The sequence below is a fragment of the Chelonia mydas genome, chromosome 19 (assembly GCF_015237465.2).
Source record: "Chelonia mydas isolate rCheMyd1 chromosome 19, rCheMyd1.pri.v2, whole genome shotgun sequence".
Lineage (NCBI taxonomy): Eukaryota > Metazoa > Chordata > Testudines > Cheloniidae > Chelonia > Chelonia mydas.
Window position 1 is genome coordinate 12,043,560 of NC_051259.2, and position 12,383 is coordinate 12,055,942.

At 51.2% G+C, this 12,383-nt stretch overlaps 1 protein-coding gene across 3 annotated transcripts in view; it reads left to right on the forward strand.

Annotated features, from left to right (window-relative positions):
- Window positions 1–12,383, forward strand: part of LOC102937515 (discoidin, CUB and LCCL domain-containing protein 1) — a 63,095-nt gene that overhangs the window by 33,782 nt on the left and 16,930 nt on the right. For all 3 annotated transcript variants that reach the window (XM_037881559.2, XM_043532175.1, XM_037881560.2), the window contains exons 3-7: window positions 2,870–3,001; window positions 8,241–8,292; window positions 9,322–9,394; window positions 10,012–10,145; window positions 11,852–11,889. In XM_037881559.2, coding sequence (XP_037737487.1) covers window positions 2,870–3,001; window positions 8,241–8,292; window positions 9,322–9,394; window positions 10,012–10,145; window positions 11,852–11,889 — 429 coding nt within the window. The remainder of the gene's footprint in view (window positions 1–2,869; window positions 3,002–8,240; window positions 8,293–9,321; window positions 9,395–10,011; window positions 10,146–11,851; window positions 11,890–12,383) is intronic.

The window sequence follows — 12,383 nt, forward strand, 5'->3', positions numbered from 1 at the left end:
CTTATGGTTGTGAAGGAAACTTTTCCAGAGAAAGCATTGTCTAAGGCAGTGCTTCTTAACCAGGGGTACGTGTACCCCGGGGGTATGCAGAGGTCTTCCAGGGGGGACATCAACTCATCTAGAGATTTGCCTTGTTTTCCAACAGGCTACATAAAAAGGCACTAGCAAAATCAGTACAAAGTAAAATTTCATACAGACGACGATTTGTTTATACTGCTCTGTATACTATACGCTGCAATGTAAGTACAATATTTATATTCCAATTGATTTATTTTATAATTATACAGACGCTCCCCGACTTACGCAATCGTTCCGGAATGCCTTGCGTAACTCGAATTTTGCATAAGTCGGAAACGTATACCCGACTATTACGCCAAAAAAACGAACTTTTTCCGTAAGCGCGGATTTGCGTAAATCAGGTCTTGCATAACCCAGGGAGTGTCTGAATGGTCAAAATGAGAAAGTCAGCAATTTGTCAGTAATAGTGCACTGTGACACTTCTGTATTTTTATGTCTTATTTTGTAAGCAAGTTGTTTAAGTGAGGTGAAACTTGGGGTATGCAAGACAAATCAGACTCTTGAAAGGGGTACAGTAGTCTGGAAAGGTTGAGAGCCACTGGTCTAAGGGACCATCTACACCCCAAATGAAGGTGTATGTATAGCAGGGGTTTGTTAAGCATAGCCACACTGGCTTTAATCTAGCTAGCGCACATAACAATTAGCAGTGTAGATGCAATTGCACAGACTAAGCCTTGGCCAGCACCCAAGTACCCACCCAGTCACTGGTGGGCTTGTCCGAGGTAGCAACGTGTGCTAGCCACTCAAGTCTTCTCTGCTAGTGTTACCCGCACTCACTGGATTAAAGCGGAAGCAGCTGTGCTTACCAGCAGTACAACTATCCCTGGCGTAAATGTATCCTTGGCCTGAAACAAGAGTTTGGTGAGAGGTGTAAACTCCCCTTTCCTCTCAGTAGGGCACGAGGTCCTTTAAAGGCCTAATTTTCAAACAACACAGGCCACAGCCTAGAATTTCCATAGTCTGCATTGTGCTTCTCCGTAGGATGTGTAGTCCCATCCTGCCCCAGGCCCCACCCCAGTGTCACATGAGAAATGGGCAGTGTAGGGCCATTGATATCCTCCCTACTGTGCTCCTGCTCTGGGGGGATTCTCCCCTGACCCCTTGCAGTACATTTACAGGCCCTAAGCTGCCAGGAGCAGCACCAACCCCAGTATCTATCAGTTCCCATCCTAAACTGCTTAGCACTACTGTGCAGTGTTAAAGAGCTGCCATCTTTCATCTCAGAGGTGGCTGCATTTCAGTGGTGGGCAAAGTGATTCCTGGACATAAGCACCACAGGAAGCCCTCTGGGATCCTACAGGAGGAAAGGTCCTGTTGCTAATGATACCGTTATAGCTGCGCACTGGCAGGAAGGAGCCTTCACCTCCAGCCGACGTGTGTGGCTGCAGCAGAGTGTCCCTGAATGGGGCAGGGAGAAGCAGCATTGTGCATGACTCACAGCACCCCTGTGGTCTATGATGCTGAAGGGCTCGAAAATGAGACATCGGGTCTGATCGCTTCTGGCAGTTCCGTTTTGTCCCGGATCCAGGGTCTGACAGTAGCCGAGCTCCAGCTGCTGCGGAGGAAGGTATAAGACCTGTTCAGTCTCTCAGCGAAAGGGGCCTTGAGGATGGAGTGGGGTGAAAAGTAGATGTAGGGAAGGGGAATGGGGTGGCCCCATTAGGAATGCATAGGGCACCCTACAATAATCCGTAGCAGAGAGGACTCTGCTGGGTGTCTGCTCACTTTGCTGCTGTGCTTGGCCGCCCCTTCGGAAGCAGACTCAGCGCTGCAGAAAGCGTCTGGCCATCTGGGCCAGCCCGTATTGCTCAGCAGTGACACTGCAGCCGGCCTCCCACGCGGCGAGCGAGCCAGCATTTCCCCACTGAACGTGGCCAGCATCCTACAGGGGAGACATTCTTCTAGAATGTGTCTTGGCTGAAATCAGCCCTTCGGTCTTTTTGTTAAGGGCTCATCCCGGCTCCCGCTCAAGTCAAGGGGAGATTTGCGATGGTCTTTGGGGGCAGCAGAATTGGGTTTGAAGTACGAGGAATAGGGACCGGCTTGGCAGGGATCTTTGGGGAGGCGCTATGGGTTTTCGGAGCAGTAGTAATAACAGAACTGCTCTCCTCATCCCAATTACTGCAGCCCTGAGCTGAAATGCCAGGAGAAAAGCTGAGGTTGCTTTGGAACATGTTTAAATCCCTCCCTCTTCTGTTCTTTATCTGCTGGTGACACATACCCACACCTTGCTCCCCTCCAGTCCTGCTGCCAGAATAATCTCCTGTTTCTGCCACCTGGACCACGTCATGGTCTGATCCCTCCTCCTCCTCCCACATCACCTGCACAGCTCCCTTTCCTGTTTGCATCTCTCTTCTAATCTCTTCTCACTAGCTTTGCCCAGGCCCACCTCTAGCCCAGTTTCCCTCGCCCACTCTGTTGCCTTCTCCTTGCGTGCTTGGAGCATCTTCCTCTCCTCTTTCATAGCCGTGGCTAGGTCTGATCTGGGCCCCGTTCTATCCGCCCTCCCCCAAAAGGTCGCAGTGGTGGGTGCAAGCTGGTGATTCAGATTTTGGCTCGTGGACGTTGGTGATGGGGAGGCAAAGCAGACACGTGACGGATCATGGCCATGGTCAGTGTGCAAAAGCTGGTAAAGAGCCCGATGACTGTGGTTCAGAACAGGGGCGGCAGAGCCCTTTGCCCGAGGAGACAAAGGTCTCTGCCCATCTCTCCCGGTATTGGCACCAGCGGAGGAGGAAAATTCCCCCATGTTTCTGTGTATGTCACTCAGGGACCTCTTCTCCCTCCACAGGTCCGTACTGCGGGAATTCAAACCCCACACCTCTGGTGATGAACTCCAGCTCAGTGACCGTCCAGTTCAACAGCACCACTCACCGCTCAGGGCGCGGCTTCCTGCTCTCCTACGCGACCAGCCAGCACCCAGGTACAAGGCACTGTCCAGCCACAGCATGGAGTGAAAAGCAGGGGACTGCTGGTCCTGGGGAGCGGGGGAAGGGACAGGACACAAGTGGCACCACACAGATCCAGCCCCATCTCCATGGGGACAGAAGGGCCCCCAGCCAGGAGTCCGTGCTGGCGGATCCTTCCCCCACCAGCACACCACCAAGCCCAGCTCTGTGTGGATGCTCCTGGCAAAGCAGGGGTGGGTAGGCCAAGAGGATCCCTCACAACATCTATGCTCTAGTCCTTCTCCTGAGTGGGATAATTAGGGACAAAGGGCTCAGAGGTCCCCAAATGACGCCGTCTCCCTATCCCCAGGGCTTTCATGTTGCTGTTATAACCACGTTTGGGCTGACAGCAGGATTTGGACCTGAAACTATTACCCCCCCTCCCCCCCCCCCATTTTTCAGAATTGCCAGCAAATCAAAAATTCCCTTATTCACACAGCTTCCCCTGGACACATACATGCTGACCCTGTGATCAAGCTGTGCAAGTTGTTCCGGGCTCATGCCAATTAACCCTTTATACCACGCCCCCCCCCCACCATCATGAGTTCTGTATCCACGACACACATTACAGAAAAAATATTGCCGGGATCTCACTTAAAGAGCTTTGTAAAATTATGTTGGACTACACATCAATTTCCACCCTCAAAGCCAGGTGTCTTCGTTACCATCCATTAACCAGTGCAGGGTTCAGAAGGAGAGAACAATTACAATAAACAGACATCTTTTTAAAAAAGGATATGCATTCACTTTTCTAGACACAATAATGTGACAATTTAAAAATATGGTACTTCAGGGCCTCCCAGGGCTAGAACTGAGTGCTGGGGCCCCATGAGAAACATGGGAATCTCCCCTTTTGAATCCTTTCTGATGGTATCGTGAGAGGTTGTCCCCCATAAGATGCTACCTGATGGGCTGGGACACCGCTGAGCCTGCCTGTTCTGCCAGCCTGGGCACCCTTTTCACCTGTCTTGCTGAGCCAGGCTCTTAAGCCTCCTCCAGCACAGACACAGGCAGGGCCACACCCAGCTGCAGAAAGACACAGACACTGAGATCAGCTCTGGGAAGACTCAGCTCAAGGGATTTGCCCCAGCACTCAGGTGTCCACCTCCCTTGGAGCGCAGACCCAAAAGGTATGTTATGAAATCCACCTCCTCTCTCAATGTGGAAGAAGGTACGCACAGCCTCTTCCTCCCCCCCGGTCCACTCCCCATTATGAATTGCAAAAACTGGGTTATATTATAAACAAGAAATACGTTTATTAACTACAAAAGGTAGATTTTAAGTGAATACAAGAGATAACAGACAGAACAAAGCAGATTACTAAGCAAATTAAACCAAACACACAAACTAAGCTTGTTTCACTAAAGAAATTGGTTACAAATAGTAATTTCTCTCCCTAAATCTTGAATTTAGGCAGGATGCGAGTTTCTGTAGCTCTGAGTTCCAGTTATTTTTCTTACAGACTGGACCCTGTCTCAGTCTGGACTCACCCCTGCCTTTCCCTTCAGGTTGGTTTCTTTGTCCCTTCAGGTACTTTCAACAGTCTTTCTTCTTGGAAGCCCTGAGGCAGAAGAGGAGAGTCTAGTTTGTCTTCCTCCCCACCCTTAAATACGATTTACACAAGGCGGGAATCCTTTGTTTCCCAAACTTGACCCATCTTCTCTTTCAGTGGAAAGTTACAAGACATCCCAGATAATGTTCAGTCTGAGGTGACAAGACCACCTGACCTAGTAGTGTCACAGCTCTGTCCCAGGACACCTCCCAGGAGGGAAAGAGATTAGTATCTTCACAGTCTTGTTGTTCCTCCTAATGGCCCATCGAATCGGAATAGGATGGCCTTTCCTCTGGTGGGCGTCTTCCCAATACGCACTCAGATGTAATTGTTACATAGTCCATATTTCTAACTTTAGATACAGAAATGATACATGCATACAAATTGGATAATCACATTCAGTAAATCATAACCTTTCCAATGACATCTTACATGAGCCATGTTATGTCATAACCATATCATAAGCATATTTTCATAAGGAATACGGAATGGAATGTCACAGGTACAAATCTCCCAGTCCCAGAACTGCAGGGCTGTGACAGACCTTAAACCTGGCTCAGGACTGAATCTCACCCAGCCTGGGCCTTGAGCCGGTGTAATTTGGAGGGGGCGGTGGTGGAGAAAGGGGAGGGATTCCACATTTAGGAGAGGAGGAAACATGTCTGCAGTATGTGGATTTAAAACTCCAGTTGGGATCTGTTAACTGCTAGGTGGTTTGGCATGTTAAAATACAGCCCGGGGAGCTGGTCAGAAAGCAGGCCAAGTGAGCAGTGGTGTGTGCTAAATGCACTTTATCACATAGATAACACCATACAAAATACCACTGTGGAAGAGGGGACCCACCACTAGCATGCCCCCTCCTGCTGTAGCTGGCTCCCCACTCCTGGTGCCCCAGCAGACAGCCACCCAGCCCTGCGGTGGTCTGCTTCTTGTGACTCAATCCTCCAGCCAGGTCACCTTTCCCACCCCACCCCGCTTCCAGGGGGATATAAAGTCCCACTAATAAATAGTTCAATAAACTTGTGTCAGCAGCCCCTGATGCTGGGCCTTGTGTCTCAGGGCTTCCAATAGTCCTTATCCCTTGTAGCTTCCTCTGGCGGGGCTCCAGCGTGAGCAGTCAAGGTATGCTCCTGCTGCTCCCTTGCTGCTTCCCAGGCTTCTTCTGACCTGGGCCTGCCTTCAGGCCCTTTTCCTCAGCCCCTTTCCAGGCTCCGCAAAATCCTGTCCAGCTCAGGTAGCAAGCAGTTCCTCCCAGGGCTTTCCCCCTGGAAATCCAAGTCCTGCCCTTTTAACTAGGCTCCCTGCCGGGGTTCACTCCTTGCCTCTGGTTTCACCAGATCTCTCCTGGCTTGGGGTCAGTGTTTCCATCTCAGGAGCAGATCCCAAGAGCAGCTCTTCCCCTGGGCTGGGCAGCTGAACTTACTCCCTACCCTCACTCTCTGTACAGAACTCCTCCCTTTACAGAAACTCAGCTGGGCCTGATAAGGAATTGGTTCCCCCACTCTCCAGGTGCCATCCTGTGGCCTAATTGAGCCTTCACCCTCCCATTAACCGTTTGGCTGCCAGTGGAGGGACAGCAAGGGGGGCTCACCCTATCACAACCACATATGTGGTGGTGCTATCCAGGTGATCATTCACTTTTGACCACCTCCCCTGCACTCTGCCCACTGGTCCGTCTCCCTGGGACTTCTATTCTACCATCCCAAACCTTAACAGCCTCAAACAGCTGCCATAAAAAAACCCCAGAGTCACAGAAAAATCTCCTTCCCTTCCAAAGATATGGAATTTGCCTCAAAAACATCATGACTGCCCCAGACAGGGCAAGGATCACCCACTAGAGAGCAGTAAAAACAATTTTTGAGTCTCAAATGCTAATGTGGATTTTCTGTGCCCCAGGAATTCTCCAGATTTTGCACAGACTGCAGAGATTGTCTCCTGGATGTTTCCGATCGGGACACCCACCTCCCCTTCCATTCACACGCACGCAGGTCGCTTCCCCTCCCGTCGGGGATCTCAGACTCGCCGGCTGCTTCTGTGGCAAAGTTGGTTTAGGAAAATACTGAACGGCTCCATCTCTCCATGCCGTTTAGTAGCCGGAAGTGAGGAAGGCAGTGCCATGTAACCAGACAACACATCAGGAAATGCCCCACGGTCCGCCAGTGGCCTATGGAACCCCCCTGCTAGAACCTTTCCTGTAGCCTAGGGGCATGTGCAGAATCCAGCCGGCGGGGTGTTGTGACAAGCTTTTACCAGCCATCATTTGGGAGGCTGGGCGTGATTCGTGCCTTTGTCACTTGTGAATAATGCAGCCATCCCAAAGTCAATGCTGGCTAATCCTTTCTATCCTGCCACACTCTGTGGATTTGATGCATGTGAGTGTGTAGGTATGTGCGTATGGTGTATACACACATTCACACAGTGTCTGATTCGTATGTACACTAAAGCCCCTTAGCTCCATGCTGGCGGTATAAAGGGGCCGTAAAGTGGGCACCGGGCACCTATGCTCTCACTTAACGACCCCTCATGCTGCCCTGAGAGATGCGACGGGGCCTTAGTGCAAAGGAGATTCGGGGCCCTACATTCTGACTTAGGCACCGATCAGCATCTGCAGCTGGCGTCTGACCCTGAGGGGCTTGCACATCAGTCGCTGGGTGTATGCCACAAAGATCCATGAGTCACCTTCTGTTTTCCACCGTCCTCTGTGGTTTCTGGAGGAATGGTGAGTGTGGGTGGGTTGGGCTGGGCTGCTGGGAATCCACAGACATTGGATTGCGGTGTGTAATGTCCTTTAGAAGAGCCAAAGAATAACAGTTTGGGTATCCCTGTGGCTTCCCTAGGGAATATGCCACAGTTCCTTGCATTATTCAGCATGGTCCCATTCCCATTTGGCTGCTAAACATTGCCTATATCTGTGGAAGGCAGTGTCCGTTGATGGTTAGAGCAGGGCCTGTGGGTCAGGACTCCTCCCTCCTATCTCCGGCTCTGCCACAGATTAGCGGTGTAAATTTTGGCCAGTCACAGATCAGTGCCTCAGTTTCCCCATCTATAATATGGGAATAATGATACTCGCCGGAGGGGTTATGAGGCTTGATTCATTTTTCATTCAAGGAAACACTTTTGATGGGAGTGAGGCGCGTAAGAACCTTTGAGGATCTGGGCCTGAGCGATCACTGAACGCCACACACAGAGCCCCTGTCGTGGACCCAGCCAGTCTCTGGGTGCTGTACAAACACAGAACCAAACTGCTGCCCCAGAGAGCCGACAATCTAAGTAGGGAGATAAACTCCAGCCTAAGGTGACTGAAGCTGAGACCATTTTGAAGTCAATGGGAAGTCAGAACATGGCCCTTTGTGAATGACTGTTGGGGTGATAATGGTGGTATAACATGGCATTACCGTGTGGGTATAACATGGGCAGGATGCAGCATAGGCCACTGTGAGACCATGCTGAGCAAGAGGGGTTTACAATACAAACAAGGGCTTTATTGATGGGTGTGAATCTGCTGTTGCTCAGACGGGTGTAAATCAGGAGTGACTCATTGCACTCCCTGGATTGCATCAGTGTCAAGCCGGTGTCTCCGAGAAACAAACAGCAAAGCAGTCTGCCTCTGGGTATGGGAGATGGGGGAGGCCACTGGAATTCTCTGTCTATCTGTCTTTTAGATCTGATTTCCTGTTTGGATAAGGGGACCCATTACCACCAGGAACAAATCAGGTAAGCGGTTTCCAATGGGGAGTCTATTATCTGAGAATAAACCAAACCCATCCACAGAGTAACTCCACTGACATCAGGCAGGGGAAATCTGGAGAATGTGACAATCGGCACTGATGTAACTGCACTGATGCACTTACACTGATGCAAATTTCCATAATATAGTTAGGCCTTAGGAAGCCAGATTCCGGGGTTCTCTGCCACTGACTCACTGAATGGCCTTGAGCAATTCACTTCCCCTGTGTGTGCCTCAGTTTCCCCCCTAAATTGGGGTAGTATCTGCCTCCCCGGGGGATTGTCAGGCTTTGTAATCACTAGTTATAAAGCACTATGAGATCATCCAATGAAAGGTGCCATTAGTGCAGATTATTCATGGTTATTAGCCACTCACCAATGGATTCATTGCATAGGTGAATAATTTGTAGTAATAATTTGTAGTAATCCTGTAGTGACCCAACAGGAGGAAAGTAACAGAGTCAGGTTTCTGGTGCAAATACACACAATTACAACTTCACCATTCGCTTTCTAGGAACAGTCCATTGACATTCACTCGGGTGGTCCTTGTTTCTGCCGGGGAACTTGATCATTAGGATATTTGCGGGGAGTGAGCCCCAGTTGGCACAAACATTTGATGGGAAATGGTTTGCAGGTTTGGCCCAGATCTTTCCAGGACCAGGGGATGCCGCTCATGGGATGAACCTGATGGGTCTGACTTGACTTCCCCATGTACATCACACAATCTACCACCATGCTCCCCCTTCCTGGTAGCCTCAGAGGAGAGGGCAAGAATGCCTGGGCTAAGGGCACCGAATATCCCAGATGCTGGTTGGACAAGCTTGCACTGCTCTGTCTGTTCTGAGCATAGAGGGCTGTGCACCTTCCATCAGATCCAACTTTGCTAAATGAAAATAACGGGGAAGGAATAAATCTCCAAGCCCCAGGGTCATCGGGGATGAAGGGAAGCCCAGGTGCCTGGAGAAGAGCTGAGAGGTCAGAACTTCATCCAGGGTTCTCCTTTGTCCTGTGTTTCAGTGTTTTCTGCCCAGCGGGCTGCAAGGGTGTCGCGGGTGACATATGGGGAAACGCGAAGCAGGGCTACCGAGACGTGAGTACCAACCTCAGCGCTCCTTGCAAAGAGACCGGCCCTGAGTGGCGGCTGTAGGGAAAGCGAGTCACAGGCACAGCTGCCCTAATCCATATCTTGTTGGCAGTCTCAGCAGGGAGGCCAAGAGTTGAACGGGCTCCTGAAGGGTGAATTCCCTCCAGGTCAAGCCCATTGGCAGGGGCAATGTGGGATAGCATGCACCTGCTGGGTCTAATCCATGGGGAAACGGAGCTCTGGAAAGTCCAGGGCTGCTGTTTCCACCACACTTTGTGCCAGAGCGAAATTCACTTCAAAAAATAAAGGGCCTGATCCTGGTGTCGCTCCAGTGTGGCTACGCCCGATGGCACTGGTGTGAGATCAGAATTGGGCCAAAGTCTTTATAAAGCAGAGATCACAGTCTTTGTGAGCCAGACTCTGGTCTTGGTTACACCGGTGTAAATCTGGAAAAGCTCCACCAAAATCAATAGTGTCACTTCAGGTTTACACCACTGTGAGTGAGGCCAGACACTCTCTGACCCATGGAATTGCCCCATTCCCAACTGGAGCCCAGGCTGGGCTCTCTTATTGGGGTTTTCTCTCTATCTCCCTTTCATTCGCCACCTCCATGCCCCCTCCAGACCTCGGTTCTCTGCAAGGCAGCCATCCACGCTGGAGTGATCTTGGATGAGCTGGGAGGGCAGCTGACTCTGTCTCGGGAGAAGGGGATCACGCTCTATGAATCAGCCTTCGCCAATGGACTCCACTCAAAAAGGTGAGCAGCCAACTTGATTGCTGAGCTAGTAGATACGGCTGGGCCGACATCCTGTGGGGCCCATGCCCCTCCAAAGGACGATTGGCCCTCATCCTCAGACTGCAATGGAATTAGGTTGATTTGTACCAGCCCGAGACCTGGCTCGCTGTTTTTAGAGGGACAATGTGTAGCTCAAAATCAGAGAGGACCAAATCTTGCAGTGTTTTCTCAAGCAAAAGTCCATTGACGTTTTACCTGAGTGACGGCTGCCGAATTTGACCCATATTTTCTTTTCAAGAGCTGATGACTGGGGCATCAGAGGGGCTCTGGGAGACCTGGGTTCTGTTTCCAGCTCTGATACTGACCTGCAAGTCGCTTAGGCCCAGATTTTTAAAGGTCTTTAGGAGTTACTGTGCTCAGTGTTGCAACATCTGAGTGATTTAGGAGCCCATCTCCCAGTGCGGTTTAGGCACCTAACCAGGGGTGTGCACAGGAATAAAAATATGTCCATTTTTGGAGGGGCGCTTTCTGTGCCCCGCAGCTGGAGGAGCTGTCTCTCCTCCCTTCCCCCACTGCCCAGGGGTGGTGGAGCTGGCTCACCCACTTCCCGCCCCTCTGGCAACGGATATCTCCCTGCTGCAGCCCCAGGGCTGCCCGGCTGGAGGAACTCACTCTCCCTGCCCAAGCCCCAGAGGAGTTTTGGGGGGGTGCCCCTGTTTGCCCCCCCTCGTGCACGTCCCTGCACCTGACTCAGGCAGAGCACCACGGCGTGCAGCAACGCTTAAAGATCTTTAAAAACCTGTGTCCTAATCTCTCTGCACAGCTGTTTCCCGAGCTGTAATGAGACTTGTCCAATTCATGGGGTGGGTAAGGCTCAATATGTTCATGAATGTTTGTAAAGCCCTTTGAGCTCCTTAGATGAAAAGGGCCATAGAAATGCAGATCATTAGTAATCAGGGAATAGAAGCCAATTCTGACTTAATTCCAACAATACAATCTAGCTGCTTCTTTACCAAGACAGTGACTTGCGTCAGCAGCGTTATGTCAATCTCATCTCGCCAGCAGCCCCACCTGCACAGTCTGGCAGCTGGCGTGTACAGGGCCAAACTGCCCCATGTCTGTTGCAGAGCGTGTGGTCAGCCCTGGTGGAACGAGGAACCGGTCGTGCTTTCTAGGGAGTTAGATCTGGGGCTGTCCGCAGCAGCAGCCAAACTGTAATCAGCAATGGCTGAGGTTGTGGGGTGGCATAGGGGTTGGGAGAGTTTGACATCGGGGTGGGGGCCATAATCAGAGAGTAGATGTAACGCCGTTGAACTGGGGAGCAGCACCCATTTACACCCACTCTGATTTTTGCCCAGGGTGTCAAACATGGTTTAGTTTCCATCAGCTCGAGGTGTCACAGCAGGGGAAATGTGCTGCTCTGGGATGGTTGTTCCTTCTTGCATGTGGCCTCGCACCGGTGTGGCTCAGGAGTGACTCCACTGAAATCAGCGAATTTAACAGTCAGGAAGGAGAGTGGAGCCTGAATTTTGCTCTGAATTACACTCGGGCAAATTTGGGCTAACTTTACTGACTTTGGGGAACTTATTCCAGATTCACGCTGGTGTAACTTACCATGGCATTGACCTCAGCGGAGTTACACCTGAGCTACGTCAGCATGAGATCAGAATCAGGCCGTCTCTGTGCCCCGGGTTTATAATGCTCTCCACCCATTTTCCTTTAAACAGGGGGTCCTTATCTGAAAAGCGCCTCATTTTTCACAAAGGTACGTCCTTTTCCATTTCTCCTAGAATAAGCCCAACCCGGCTGCCAGTGAAATCGGTAGCAAAGCTCCCGGCAGCTTCAGTGGGAATAGGGGGAGAGTCCCCGGGGCAGATTTTCCTCTCACTTACACCGGAGTAAATCAGAATTAACTCCAGCGAAGTCAATGAGGCAGCTCTTCAGCTGGCGTACAGCTGCTCCATTGCAGTTGGGGGACCTATACCAATTTACTCCAGCGGAGCACCTGGCCCAGCAGAGCTACATCAGGTTAAGGGCGGGGTGGGTACGGAGAGGCGGGCCATCAGGCAGGTGCAAGTGTAAGGCACGTTTTGTGATGACCCTGCACTGCGGGCTGTGTTCTGCCAGCCACGCTGAGCTTTGGCTGCAGGCAACGAGTGAACAGCTTGACAGAGAGACTCCCAGCTGGGGAAGATGAATGGGCTGAACCCAGCCCTGCTGCATGGAAATGAAGCCCTGCTACCCCTCTGCTAAGCAGGG